This window comes from Synchiropus splendidus, chromosome 1, assembly GCF_027744825.2.
Source record: "Synchiropus splendidus isolate RoL2022-P1 chromosome 1, RoL_Sspl_1.0, whole genome shotgun sequence".
Classification (NCBI taxonomy): Eukaryota; Metazoa; Chordata; class Actinopteri; order Syngnathiformes; family Callionymidae; genus Synchiropus; species Synchiropus splendidus.
In genome coordinates, this window is record NC_071334.1 from 47561365 (window position 1) to 47577048 (window position 15684).

General features: G+C 39.0%; 1 protein-coding gene across 1 annotated transcript in view; it reads right to left on the reverse strand.

The window, feature by feature from the left end:
* Positions 1–15684, reverse strand: part of LOC128748618 (collagen alpha-1(XXVII) chain A-like) — a 65227-nt gene that overhangs the window by 19484 nt on the left and 30059 nt on the right. The window contains exons 9-22 of the mRNA XM_053847556.1: positions 14458–14511; positions 14090–14134; positions 12256–12309; positions 11705–11749; positions 7040–7093; positions 6071–6115; positions 4326–4379; positions 4170–4214; positions 2289–2342; positions 2109–2162; positions 1707–1760; positions 1583–1636; positions 1454–1507; positions 1170–1214 (exon numbers count right to left, since the gene is read on the reverse strand). Coding sequence (XP_053703531.1) covers positions 1170–1214; positions 1454–1507; positions 1583–1636; positions 1707–1760; positions 2109–2162; positions 2289–2342; positions 4170–4214; positions 4326–4379; positions 6071–6115; positions 7040–7093; positions 11705–11749; positions 12256–12309; positions 14090–14134; positions 14458–14511 — 711 coding nt within the window. The remainder of the gene's footprint in view (positions 1–1169; positions 1215–1453; positions 1508–1582; positions 1637–1706; positions 1761–2108; positions 2163–2288; positions 2343–4169; positions 4215–4325; positions 4380–6070; positions 6116–7039; positions 7094–11704; positions 11750–12255; positions 12310–14089; positions 14135–14457; positions 14512–15684) is intronic.

The following is a 15684-nucleotide window of genomic DNA, read 5'->3' on the forward strand; positions in this document are numbered from 1 at the left end:
TAAGAAAGTAATAAAGTTCTGCGCTAAATAACTTGTTTTTTCTGCTGGATTGGAGCTCAGTCCAGATGGTTATAATAATAAGATGGTCATAATGATGCCACCTGGACAGGCTGTAGTTGTAGATAAGATAGAATGTATGGCATTTTTCTTCAATTCCACCTCACTTAAAAAAAACATAACATAATTATTGCATTTTTTTAAAGATTTTTTTTCAATTAAATATGTCATTTTAGTTTCTGCAGCAAAATCAAATATATTACCAAAAAATAAATTTCAAAAACATATCTGAAAATTAAATATTTAGTACTGATGTTAGAAATGTCAGATACAAAGAATCCAGAGCTTTGCGAGAAATTATTAGTAATGTACTTATACTTGATGAAGTTATACTTAAACCATACTTACAGTTCAGCAACCGGAATATTTCAGCACTGAACCACATTTATTGAAATAAGTTCCATAACTGCAGCTAGCGCCTACTAGTGATTGGAAAACTGAGAGCGCGGCTCTCCTAACATTTAAATACAGTTTACCAAGAAAAATACACAACTATTTCAAGCTCATTTCCTGACATTGTGGGAGAACAAACTTTGGTGAGAGTAATTGAAGGTAGGAAGTTAAATTCTGCAGCAGAGGCCAAATACAGTGTTACCACACAGCGACTATTATAGGGTTTTCTGTCGGGAGCAGGGCTTTCTGGGGTTGTCTTGCTCTGCATATAGGTGAATAAGAAGCAAATTGACTTCATCTCAGTCATTTGTTTGTGTGGATCTCTGCATCTTTGATGAGAGTTCATCAAGACAAACTCTAGGATGAAAAATGATTTGAAACATGAAACAAGTGTGTCAAATTCAAATCCAAAATGAAATACAAAGGGATCGGACTGTCTCACTTTCTACTTATATTCAGTCATAATTTTACAGTCGTATAAAAACATATAATCTTCAGTGTTTGTGATGTTTATTATGTTTAAATTGGTAAATCATATCGCGTATTTTATACAGTAACATGTTTAGCTTTCAACCCGAAGCACCTTCTAACAGTACATGTGTTTATGACCAATCACTTTTAAATATGTCAAATGTTATTGTATGGCATTCTGAGACGCATGAATTTTAATTTGCAATACAACTTCTCACTGATCTGAATGTGTGGTCCAAGTCACTCACTTCTAGTCCTGTTGGTCCAGGTGGTCCAAGTGGGCCTTCATCCCCCTGTACACAAATGATATGAATTAATCAATCAGTTAATAATAATAATGGTTAATACAGAGTGTACATATTTGAATTTTTTTGTTGTTTCTTTCCATATTTCCCACACTTGCTGAGATGCTGAGTTCACATGAACAGTTTGTGTTGCTTTTTGAATCCTTTATAATGTTATACCATACTCATGAGATGACATCATTTTTTTTGACATAACACTTCCTAGAGAACAGTCGTATCAATAGTACCTCCAGACCCGCAGCCCCTCGTGGCCCAGGCAAACCTCTTGTCCCTAGCTTTCCCTAGAGGACACAAACAAATCAGTGTCACATAAAAGTCAATCTAGCCTCTCGATGCTGCGCTACGATGGCTCGTACCTTTGGTCCTTCAAGTCCGTTGTCTCCTGGCGGTCCCATGTCACCGGGGAAACCCTGGCATATACACATTGTTTACAGTTGATGTCTGGTGTACAAGACTATGATCTTAGCACAAGATACCGACCTCTGGACCTGGTGGTCCTTGTGTGCCATCTGGACCTCGATCACCTGGATGACCCTGAGAAATACGTCGAGGATGAAATGACTCATTATATTAAGTATTAAGTATCTCTGAAAAATGAAGTAAAATATTGATTAAGTTCATAAAAATGTAGTAATAGAGAACATGAATAAATTATTTTAAAAGGAACAGATATTTCAATTTCATAGCTCTGGGCCAGCCAAGCAATTTTAGTGTCATTTTATTTTGACTTAGCATTTGCTACTTTGAATATAAGCAGACAGATAGACAAACCAAACAAACAAGACAAACTTTTTCCTCTTAGCAAAGCTAAGCTAGCCATCAGGCTATTACATGGTGAGTGAAAAATGGAGTCAGAGATCAAAATATAAGACAAAAACCTACCGCTGGTCCTGGTTTTCCACGGATTCCGATTAGTCCTGGAGCCCCCTGAATGCCCTGATTAAAAAAAAACAAAACAAAAAACCACAGTTGATTCACACAAATGCAAATACACAATACAAAACAAATTGCAGCACTGGCAGGATCACTTTGTAACCACATGACATTGCCATGGTGACCTACCTTGTCACCTTTGTAACCGATCTCTCCTTGCGCTCCAGGAATTCCAATATCACCCTGGTGGACAAGAGAGGAGGTGAACATACACAGGAACGTGGGTGCAATACAGACACCAGAATAATCATCACTATCACTGATATCCATGGTGAGTTTAGTCCACTCTACACAGGCTCACAATGGCACGGATGCATCAGCAAAGCTACAAATAGGCTGTTATTTCCAGTCATTAGTGGATGATCTATCATATATTTTAAAAAATGCCATTCAAAAATGGTGTCTATACATTCTGACCACCAAACAAAGAATCTGTTTCAATGTCCATTTGGGCCACGCAGTTCTCAATGTCTAAAATATAATGTGCATTGCAAGTTTGATTGTAAAGCAGCATGGATTTTCATGATCAGAATATTAATAATGATGGAATCTTCATAAGCGATAGATTGGAAACGGGAGGGAACATTATTTAAACATTTACATGCAGCCCTAACGTATCTTCTGGGACGTGGGTGTGCGGTCACATTCTGTCGGATCAAAACAGAATGTTCCCTCCTCTTGCAACCATCACTAAAATCACAGAAATATTTCCAGTTTAAAAATGGCTAAAGAAATTTAGAGAGGCTGCAGAGGCTTTGCTCATCTCGGTCTCGCTCTCTCTCCTCCATGTGACGTCAGACGAGATTGCACTTGGGATTTAGTAAGAAGAAAGCATTGAAGTTACATGAACGTTAGGTAACTCACCAAGAGTTTAGGTATCTATTCACACATTGCGTACTCCATTTGACATGTGTCTGTCAGTGTATGTGTAAGTGCACTTGTTAATCTGTCCTCACGGGGGACCGATTGTTGACGAAACACCTCCTTGTGGGGACATTACTACCGGTCCCAGTTCTAGACCACATTCTTCTAGACTTATTTATGGGGTGACATAGCTCAGATGGTAGAGCGGTCTGGCCGAGTGGTGACTGGTTTGATCCCATTTCCTGATGTGTCTGTGTCGTTGTGTCCCTGAGCAAGACACTTAACCCTGGTTTGCTCCTGATGGTTCAGATGGCACGCTGCGTCGCAGACTACTGCTGTCAGTGTGTGAATGGTAGGAGCCATTTATTTATTGATGTACTATACGCTAGTAAGTAATTCATCTGGTGTACATCTAGCAGTCGTAGTATAAGAGCAGTTCTCTGCAATTTGAAATATTATATATATTATTAATTATTTTAATATGCCATTTGTTTCCAAAACCATCAGTGACTAACATTAATTCAGCACTGCAATAATAAGTCACTTAAAAAAGCAGCAGCAGGAGTGGCAATATTACCGATCATGGAACTCACTGTTTCAGCCCAGATATTTCGAATAATAGCTTGACTGTGTAGTAAGTAAGAGTAGCGGACATAATATACAGTAGCTGAATAAGTGACGCAGACAGTGCCAAGTCTTGCCAGATATTTCCTGGCATCATAAACATCTGTCTGGCAGGACGGGAGGAAGTAGTAGAATGCAACACACCCACAAATAAAGACCAGAATAAAACCACTAACAGTCATTTGTTTTATATGTTTGGTTAAATTACTTCCAAAATTATGAGATTTAGTGCAGCGGCTAAGACATTGGTGTGCGCTGTTTATTGTGCGTTTATGGAGCTTATTCTACGGGCTACTGCTCTCCTAATCACAGGAAGTGGACGATTCAAAAGAAAGTATTTGCTGCGTTACAACACAGGAGTTTAAAAACACCATGCTGAACAAATCTTGGGGGAATATGTGCAGCTCTGGGTTGAGGGTAGAGGTATGCTCTTAAGCTGACGGTAAGACAAACATGGTCAGGATGCAAACAACAGCTAACACATGCCAAAACACAGACCAATAACAGGAATATTCAGATCACCTTATCACCTTTCAGTCCTGGTTCTCCGGGATTTCCTGGCACCCCCTGAAATAAACAAGAATGATACATCATTTACGCTTAACTTCACGCCACATGATGATTCCTTGCATATGAACACCAGTGTGGCTTGTGCGACATAAATAATATTTGCTTTACCTTGAGGCCACTCGGACCTGGAATGCCCATTTCGCCAGCAGGTCCCATGTCACCCTGGCGCACAAAAGATGCCAAATATTAGAACATCATAAATGCAAACACGAGTGGGGTGCATCTCAGAAAATATCACCGCCACTTGACATGACTGATGATGAAATAAAGTGCAATGTGAACACAAAGTAGAGTGATGAAATATTCATGACGTTACGGACGGAACGTTGGAGCTCAGACCCGGCACATAGGTCAACTTAGCAGGCTATTGGGGGGGAAATGTCATATGAAAACAGATCAATAATTTCAATATTCTATTTCAGATGGCCGTTATGTTTTCAGTCTTAATACATGAATTTGAAAACATGGAGAGCCCAAGGTAATTACAAAAAAAAGTAAAAATATTTAATTAAATTTAATGTAATTTATATATATATATATATATATATATATATATATATATATATATATATATATATATATATATATATATATATATATATATATTCAAGGCATAAATGATCTTTAGTTTAAATAATATCGTAATAATTGTGATTTGTTGTGCTATTGTCAAATTGACGCAGAATAAACAATATTTTATTATTTGATTCAATAATATACCAAATTCATTCAAATTGAAAAATTTAGCTTCTTGTGGCAAATATTCTGATACCATTAAACTCTGATTGAGATTCATTCATCACAAATTGTCTAATTAGATTTTTTTTAATCGAATCCCACCCCTAATATAAATATATATCATTGTGTATTTTTGTATTTGATCTCATGGTTCTATGGTGAAACTTGACAATAGACCGCAGTACCTCCCCAATACAAACACCATTGCTTGACAGCGTGGCAGTAAAAACTAGGAGTAAAAATAATTTCAGAAGATTGTATGTACATTTATGCAAATTAAATGCATAAAATTACACCTTATCGTGGCACAATGTAAATATTAATCATGGATTGCAAGTATTATAGCTTAGCAGTAGTTCATGGATGTGGTGAATGAGGATGTGAAGAGGCTAGGTGAGACTGCAGGATGATGAAAGCACACTAACCCTGGATGGGGATTGCTGAAAGAAGGAAATGCATGGATGAAAACATAAGAAAAAATATATACCAAAGAGGCGGCGAAAAAATCCTATTGAAAATGTGTGGCAGTGTCATGGCAAAAAAAAAATGCAATATCTGAATCACGAAAAATGAAATAAAGGCTCATCCTCCTGCGACCATGCAGCAAAATTGCTGCTTTTAGTCGTCACAGAAGCGTGTTTGTCTATTTATAATGTTAAAGTGCAGCTCTTGTTGCTACTGTGTCCCGTCTGGTCAGATGTGCAGGACACACAACAGTGTGGAGAGCTGTAATCAGTGTGATACAATTATAGACCTTCCACCGCCACTGAGAATAGATCAGGACAAGAGAAACCAGAGAGACTTTATAATCAGATACAATTATGTGTCTGTCAGACGGACTCGGGGGACAAAGTGATGGGTGGGTTGCTACCTTGGAGATGTTTAAGAGGATAACTAGCGTGTGTGTGTGTGCGCGCGGTAATTGGGCAAATATTTTTTAACTTAAGCAGAAGAGGAAAACTACATTGTTGGCCTTGTTCTACAATGTTTCCTGTTCCTTTAAAAATGTAGACTCTAAAAACAGCATCCACCTGTGTTCAGTAAGGAGCTCATCATTTCAACTGTCCTACTTGCTTCATGTAATAAATGAGCATCAAGAACATACGGCTACTTACAATAAGTCCGAGAACTCCGCTTGGACCCGGGGCTCCCATCTCACCCTGGTCAGAGAGAAAAGTAAGATGAGGAGAGAAAGTTTCTGGCTCTTTTAAAAACAAACATGCTCAGAGGAAAGTGCCTCACTGTTCATCTCTGCTTATGAGAAGGAGCTGTGTGTGGGTGTGGGTGTGGGTGAGAGGGTCTGAGGTATAGGTGGAGGGAAATACTAGTCATCATCCCTCTGAGTTATGACGGCGGAGTTTGGTGGATGAGTGTGGGCCTGTTCCACTCCCGACTTCACTATCTCAAAAACACTTTTTGAGATACTAGGTGTTTCTCAAAAAGCACTTTTTGAGAAACACTCTAAAGACACTTTTGTTCTTTATTAATGTCCAGAAGACCAAACTGTCTGACTGTCATCTCAAGTTGGACATCTTTAAATTGATTTTTTTTTTGTTTGTTTTTCTTCAGGTCTTGCAGTCAACTAAGGTTTACCTTGTGTTAGCTGTGATTCACCACTGTTAAACAAGCAAAACAAAGCTTCTTAAAAGAAGCATTACGATGGTGATAGCAGGAAAAAGGAGACGATAACTACTGAGGATGGTTGAGTTGAATGGAGGATCAATATCGATTGTCGGAGGCAATACTGATGGGAGATATAGAAAGGAGGAGAAGGTCTCACTGACTCGGATTAGGACCTTCATATACATGAGTATGTGTCAGTCAACACTGTCACTGGTTGTGTATCCTAAACAGGTGGCAGTGGAAACTATCTGGGATGAATCCTGCTGCGAAACAAAACGGACCAAATGACAGAGTTTAACTGGCGATTAACAGCCAGAGGAGCCAAACAAATTACAATATCAGTGCCTGGTCTTCCTGTTTACAAGGCAGGATGGTGAGAACGTGTTGGCCAACACCTGTGGATGGTTTTGTTTCAACATCGATTGGGTTTATGTGCACAAGTAAACAAGGTCGCGACGTACTGGCTCTCCATCTGGTCCAGGTGGTCCTCGCTCCCCAAAGTCCCCGGGAAACCCCTGAGGAGAGGACAGGCAGAGTGGATTTCAGATGCTTACGATGAGTCAGCACGATCATAAATTTGAAACACAATCCAGATTAAATTGTACTGAGAGATCACATTAGTTGAAAGGAAACAAAAAGGTGCTGGTTGAATGGTCACATGGCAGTGCTAACACATGTTGGTTGACTTTCACTTTTGAATAAATGTATTTATTTCGATCTATTTTGTGCCATTATTATTTGCAAACTGTGTTTCTAATAACATCATCAGTTATTAATTAAAGCATCAATAATTTCTGTTACGTTATGAATGTAGTCAGTCCATTGTTATTGCTACCTGATTTTTTATTTATTTTTAGTTATTTACTCATTATTCATTTTCATAATGCATTTTATTTAACTCTCACTTGCCTGTGTGATATCATTTATTTTAATGTGTTTTATGACCCTTTTTGGCAACTTCTTCATAGTACTTTAAATTAAATAAATTATTATTATTTTAAATATATATATATATATATATATTTTTTTTTTTTTTTTTTTTAATTTTATTTTTTTTTTTAAAGAGGAGGAGTGCTATGTCGGCTGGATCCCACAGCCTGACTAAGTCTAATGGAACACATAAGCTTAAGAACAAGAGGCTTCGCAGCAATCTCTAAGTGCGCAGCACTACATCAGCGCATTTCGCACGAAAAGATTCTTAATTCAACCCATTAAGTGCTTAAAAGAAAATCCATGCCATAAAGTCAGTGTTACATGACCAACAGCGCAGCTACTGTAATTTCACAGCCATTATGACAATTTCACTGCAACATTATTTATAAACACAAGACATTTAAACATGAGTCATGTGAAATATGTGCGGACTAAAAGCGTAATAGCTCCATTATGAGCATTAAATCCATCAGCCAGTTACTCAACTTAAAGTGAGTAAAGGCAACAACAGACTCCAGCTGCCAAGCAATTACTTTGCCTGTTCAGCGGTTATAGCAGGAAAAGCTAATGTGAGCCGCGCTAACAGTGAGGGAAGCCATACTGATCCAGCAGAAACAGTGAAAATAGTGCCTAAAATCTGATGTCCTGTTCACCGCAACACTCTGCTGACTTAATTCTCCCAGAAAATGGGAGCTGTTAAGACAATATTAATGCATGTTACAATTGAATCTGATGTTTAGTGGAATGCACTATGAAATTGGTCTCTGTTAAACATAATTCTGTTTATATTCAGATTGTGCTAATAGTTAAATAAAAGCAGCCAGCTGGTGTGTTAAAAGTTATAAAGCTATAATAGTTTGAAGAAGATATAAGATTGATTTGTTGTGCCGACAAGCCCAAACATTACGACCACATGCCAAGCTCAGACTGATAAAACAAAAACAGTTCCAGAACACAAACGGTTTAATGTCAATGTCTTTGCTCTTACTCACAAGCTAATAAAACAAACAACAAGACAGTTAGTTTCAATGATAAATGACCTGTAAACATCATAAAATCCCATTGATTCAAATAAAGATTTGAAAGTTCTTTAAATGTGTTAACAAGTAACATGGACGGCAAGTCAGTATAGGGTAAAACTTGATGAAAACAGAGTTTTAATCCTTGTGATAATTCAGTTTTGCATCAATTCCTAGCATCCAAATTATTAAGACATGAACAAACTTAATATCATTGGTGATGGCAGTTACATTTTATCCTTGATTTAAAACGCACCTGACAGCAAACCCAGACAAAGACACTAAAAAGCCAACACCACGACTCTTGCAACACCACATCAAAGTGAAGTCAGCGTCATATACGCTGCTCGGCTGGATGCTGGGAAATTGAGCTCAGTGGGAAAAGCACAAGTGCAGCAAGGATCTATGAGGCATGACAGTGACCCTGATGATGACTCACGCAGCTGTCACGGCGGACACTGCAAGTCAGCCAGTTGAGACTCCTGTGGGAAGCACAACTTTCCCATCTGTGCCATCTTGAAAGGAGTAATATCACAGATTTTATAGGCCTGGACATCAGAACAGAGCACTCACTCATATAACTTCAGTAGCAACAGTAATGGGTGAATTATCACACTTCTGTCACCATTGCTTTGGTTGTCTTCTCTGAGACTGAGAAACTGTGAATGAAAACCACAGACACAAACGGACACGAGAGGCCGTCCTATGTTTCCAAGTATGTTTCTGAAGGAGTTTTTCTTCAAGTATATCGGTTGACCATCAGTGCTTGAATACATATGCAACCAAATTCAACTGTGATTTATGACTGCCATTATGTAATAACAACAACAATGATAACAGTACTTTCTCAGTGTGCTTCACAGACTTTAAACAAAAACATGGACAATATGTTATATGTGTAAAAAGTCTCATGACACCAGTTCATGACACATTTAAACATAGAGATATTTCAAAGAAAGATTGATTTAAACAGTAGTATTATTAATAAACAAGTATTAATATAGCAAATATCTTTAAAATATTACTATTGAAGATAAAACATAAAATGCTAGTCATTATACTATTATATGATAGTATTTAAATACATAATCCAAAAGTGAATTTGAAATTCCATGTTAAATGCGTTGTTTTTCTTTTAATACCATTCAGTACTAAAGTTTGCAAACACTTTAGATTGGGTAATACGTATTTGTAAACTAGTAACTTGTGAACTTTTGGTGACTATTCCCATAAAATCTCAGTCTAGTCAGTCATAACATTAGACTATTCAATGTAACTTTATTGTGATTAATTACTGGTTAATATGCTGCAAATTCACATATGAAGATTCATTCACACATGAATTCTTATTTACTGTAGGGTAATAAATGTTTTCTAAGGTAAAGTGGGACCTAAATAGCTCACACTAAACAGACCCTAAATAGCTTTCTACAAGACCAACTGTGTGGTTCAGCTTTTCTACAAACTGATTTATTTCACTTATTCTCCCCCACAAACTATATATTTTCAAAGTCTATATAATCATCTGCGTTCCTCACTTCAGGCACATGTTTTTGAGGATGTCAACTGACTTAACATGCATTTATGAATTAGGTCTCCACTACTCCTTTTATTAGATGGCTATTATCACGACTGTGGAGCAAACCCAAAGTTAATCTACATCCACATTGAAAAAAATAAATATTTTCCAGATTGCAGGACGACCCACATCGAAAACCGCACTAGTCTGTTTGTGTTTAGATGTTTTGCTCCATAAATTCCTTATTTACGAAGACGCCAACAAGCACCAGCTGCACAATGATCTCAGCATGCGTTTCTGGGTTATTGACGTTCGTTCCGAATCACTCTGCCGGACTTTGAACACTATCAGACGCTCACAACGGAACCAAAATGGCTTGGATCCAAGGTAGTGCAGTGGGGGGAAACAGGCGGCTTCGGGGACCGCGAGCACTTCACTTTAACAAAAGCCTTTTCTTGTTGAATCCAAGACCCTGCTGTGTGGCGGGTGGGAGTGTTACGGCCGCCGCGAACAGCAATGGAAACACTGAGCTGAATAAAATAATGACGTAACAGTTAAATCGTATGGAGTTTCATGTGTGGGCCAAACCTCAAAATATAAACATTAGCTTTCATGCAGCATAGATCTTCGACGTAAGCGTTTCTTTTTGACATATTTTGACTTATGGCTGACTTAAGTTCTACTCAGCCTATTTCAATTATTGACTTTATCCCTGTTCTTTTTATATTGTCCAAGTTTCTGCTGCTATAAACCTTTCTCACCTGCAAGACAGAACAAGAAAGATCTATGACAGCTCCACTGTTTGTACCATTTACCACGAAAGCTGCACTCCCAGCTCTTTGGAATAAACACATATTCCAAACTTAAACTTACTTTGAGGTTCATTAAGTTCATTAAATTTGTTTATTTAGGACCAACTCCTCTTGGTCTGTGCTCGTATTGCTCTGGTTTAGTAGGGATGCTGTGTTTGGTCTCTCAGGCATAGACGCAGATGAAGTTTCATAGTTACTCCAAACCACCCACTGCAGATGTTATCAGTCCATTGAAAGAGCTGTTGTCATCGTGCATATCATTCATTCAGTACACTAGTACCAGGACACTCCTACTGTACCTCTAAGTCACTGTTAGCTACTGCTAAGAGAAGAATGCAGCGAGCACAGTCAGCTGCACCAACGAAGAGGCACAGTAGGGAACTACTTGCCATTCAATAGACATTCTGAACTGTAAACATTCCAGAAGATCTCTTGTTAAAAAAAACGATGTAAGATGTATAAATGTTTGTCAGTTATTGGGCACCAAAAAGCAGAATATAGCACATTAATTTCTGCACCGTTCTCTCACACACACATACACTCATTTGTATAGAGGGAGTAAAGATGATGCTTAGTTTTTTAGGTGTTTAAAGGGAGTGATAAGGGACACACATTGATTTTAATGTCGCGAAAAAAGTACTCTCAGATCAAGAATCAGTCACCATTCTGCAATCAATAAGTTTCTTTAAATCATTTAGAGGTCTGCGTTTGTTTATGATAAACTTTAGCCATGTGTCACCATCTACCACACAGTGTCAAGAGCAAGTGAGGACAAAACATGCAGCAGCAATGCATCACACTTTGCCAAGATTGTCTGTAAAGTATGTTGAGACAAAACTTTACCGGCCTACCCATCTTGCCCCTCTTGCCTGGTTCACCGGGAATACCCTAGAAATGACCAGATAGAAGAGATGGAATTAAAAAGATTGCAGCATGTGAAAGAGAAAAGTGATGGAGAGGAGAAAAACAGATATTATGTCAAAAACACACACACACATTTGAAGGAAAATTCTCCAGAAGTACCTCAACAGATGAGAGTAACAGCTGGTCTATTTAAAAGACTTCCTTTTAATTATGGTGGAGGGAGGCCTCCATCTCATACATATATATATATGTTAAATAAACAGTGATGTAGACGCTGTCTGTTCGATGCCTGTGAGTGGAGGATGGGCATGATAGTTGGCTACGCTGCCCTGTTCAACTAGTTCAAAAGCACAATGAGGGGTGTATTTCTATTCATATGAGTCATCCACACTCCCACACTCAGTTCGAGAACATCATCTCAAACAGCTGTGGTCTGATCGCAACGAATGAATCGTCAAATAACAGATTTTACACAGCAAGAGCCTGTTTATTTGAACTACAAATGAGAGGTTAAGTTAAAAAGGACTTACTCTTTCGCCATCAGGCCCAGGGAGACCAAAAAGCCCCGGGATTCCGATAAAACCCTGCACGAGAAGAGGGGAACGATGAAAGTCAGTCAACACATTAGGGGTCACAAATGATAGCACAAAAAAATCAAAATCAGAGAGGCTCATCCATTTAAGATGCTGGTAAAACTTGCTATAAACATCATGACTGGATGGTATTTATTTATCTATTTATCTATTCATGAAAGTAAATTTGATTGTTAAAGACTAGCATCATTTCTGCTCCCGTATTTGCCTGGTGTTAATCTCATAGCTTGAAGGTGAGGGAAAAGAGGAGAATAAAGCAGTAACAGTCACAGTATCCTGGGAAAGTAGCACTACAGACTTGACTTGTAACTGGCCAGCAGCAACGTGTCAATGCCGTAACATTGCTTCAAAGAGTCCATGACAGACACAAGGTGAGCATCCACGAAGAACCAAGCCATGAGGCAAGTGTATATGCCCATGGACTGCATGGTGCTGGCTTCCACGATGTAGTCCAAGGGCACATACCCTCACGCCAGGGATCTCTGAAGATAGCTGGGTCATCATGCAGGGAGCTGTCGATACAGAGGAGACACACACAGGAAAACAAACACAACAACAGCACTTATTTAGATTTTTATTTAGATTTTGGATCTCTGTCTTGCACCCCGAAGAGGTGACTGCGAGAGCGAGAGAGGACTGAAGTGCCTCCCTAAGACAGCAGGGCCTCATACGGAGCTTAAACAGGAAATTCCAGCCAGCGGGGGGGGGCAGGGGAGGCTTCACAGTGGCCGAATAACTGATAAAGAACCTTTAATGGAACATTAAAATCACTGTGTGTTCATGCCATGAGTGTTTGTTTGTGTATCTTAAGGGTGTGTGTTTGGACGTGGAGGCTTATCAACGGCTGGTCTTTTAGTGCTGGTGTGTGTGTGTGTAGTAACACACTGTTGACATTAGGAGGGTATTAATAGAGACGCTCGTGGTGTCTGAGTGAGGCTGCATGAAGGCGCATTTGTGTGCAGCTTTGGATGTTGATGCAAGCGAGGTAAATGGTGTCACACATGTGCGTGCAGTGGGATGGTGACCGGCAGTGTGTGTGGGAATAACTGTCACAGACGCAGTCAAGTAGCATGTAGGAACCAAAAGACATATAGAGATGGGAATGTTTGGATTGAGAAGGATTGACTTGCCCATGTCATCTTAAATGTAAATGTCTTAAATGTGTGCTGATAGAGAAATTTAATTCTGAACCTAACTAACTTGGGTGCATCACTGGGGAAGAATTCATTCAAGTAAATGTAACTTCAGAGGTTTAAGGTTTTAGCAGCACTCATTCAGGTTTTCTTTCTGATATGTGACGACAGTGAATAGCCCCAATATTAAGGCATCATTTCTTCTATTCAGATGACTATATTTAATTATTTATTCCATATGTTTACAGAATATAAGAAAGCAATGATATGACTGAATCCATCTGATACAATGTAATCGCAAGTGAGTTATATATAGCCAATGTTTTGCTGTATTCATCTTTTTTGTTGTTTCTGTTTGAGACTGACCAAAGATGCTTGCACGCCCACGACAATGAATCATCTCTTTCGCCCACAACTCAACATGTATTAGACACTCTCCTGTGTTGTGGCTTGAATTGAAAGACTTGTTTACTTGAAACATTAGAATCAACTCGGAGAGAAGGCTCAAAAAATGAACTGTATTTTCTTTAATCCAGCAAAGTACTTGGTGCAGAGGCATTGTCTGTGATTTACATGTAAACAGGTATATTTTTTTAAAAAAGGAACCCTCACTCTAGAATAGACTAGCATCCACTCACCCGTACGCCTTTCGGCCCCATCGGTCCTACTGGTCCTGGTAAACCCTTAAAACAAAGACACGCTTTTAATCAGCTGGTTTCAAATAATTATGTATTTTCATGCTATTATTGTCACTGATGTTTCGTCTTATCGACAACAGTACAGTGACAGAGCTGAAACATCAAATTCATCTTGGAGGTTTTGGGAGGAAGCGTTGGTTATCTTCTCACTTTGAAGCTATTCCAGGCCCTCCAAAGCTGTATTTACCCAAATATTCCTCCCACGCAAAGTCAGCTGCTCCACATAACCTAATTCCACTTGGGCCTCCGCCCTCTTTACTACGGCCCCGACTACAACTGTACCAGTCACAGCAGAGGATTTACTGCACCTGCCTGCCAGGATAACCTTTGGCACCGGGGCTTCCGACAGGACCTTGCTCCCCCTGCAGGAGAGAGGGAGGGCAGAAGAGAGGGAGGAAAGGGGGAGAGGAAGGAGATGAGGACGAGGAGGAGGGCGGGTTACTAAAATTACAGTAACACTAACACACAGTGTTTTCATTGAGGCAGAACAGAGGGGATATACAATCGCAAGCTGTTGCACTAGGCAGCATCTCCAGTTCTCCCTGGAACAGAAATGGTTGTTAGAAGCAGCCTGAGAGGCTGCCGTTGTGTGGCGGTCGGCTCCAAGCGGTCACTGGGTCAACTCTTAGCAAGTCACTGTGATATTCCCTAAATTTCATTTTGCCAAGTTTTTATACGCAGTTTTTATATTTAAACATGGAAATTTGTGTTACATACTTTAGATTAAGATATTCAAAAAAGTTTACAATCTCATGTTTTAATGCCATCATGGCTTGATGTGCTATAGTATCATGATAGTAAATAGTTTATTACACATTAGGTTATAAAACAAATATTTGCTAGCATAATTTAGTAGGATTGTCGTTTTAATATATTGTATATAAGAACGTCATGTTCTATAAACATGATCTCTCCAAGATCTCTACAAGAGTGCTCTGTATGCTGAGTAGAAGTGTATAGTCCTCGCTTAGCGTCAAAAAGTTCAACCGTTAAAAAAGGATTTCCTCTCAAAGTGCGTTGTGATTACTCAGGATGGGTCCATCAGGTGAAGTGTTGCGTTGAAAGAGAGTTGTGTGAAGAGTCGCATGGCTTGGAGATGTTTCTTTTTTGTTCTTTCTACCTCCTGTGTAAGTTGTACTGCAGGAGCTCTGCAGCACTACTGCCACCTGCTGTCTCAGTGGGCTCATTGCGATTAGTGACATTTCAAAAATAAGAAATTAAAGAAATAATACTGAGTAAGAAAATAAAATCAGTGGCCTGGCCGAGAATTGAAAGTTGTGTTTATAAAAAAAAAACGTTTGAATGCAAAGTTTTGCCTATGAAAGGTGTAGTTTACTCATGTAAAAATGTTGAAAATGAAACAATTCAAAAAAGAATGTTTAGGTCAACATGCGTATCTTCTTTGGACAGGTCATCATGTCTGTTCTAGATCAGGCTGAGATTAAAAATCTGACCAGCCCTTTCACCGGATGGGGCCCGTGAGAGTGAGCCATCCACCGTTACAGTGACACAGTGTCATCAGTACAACTGAACCC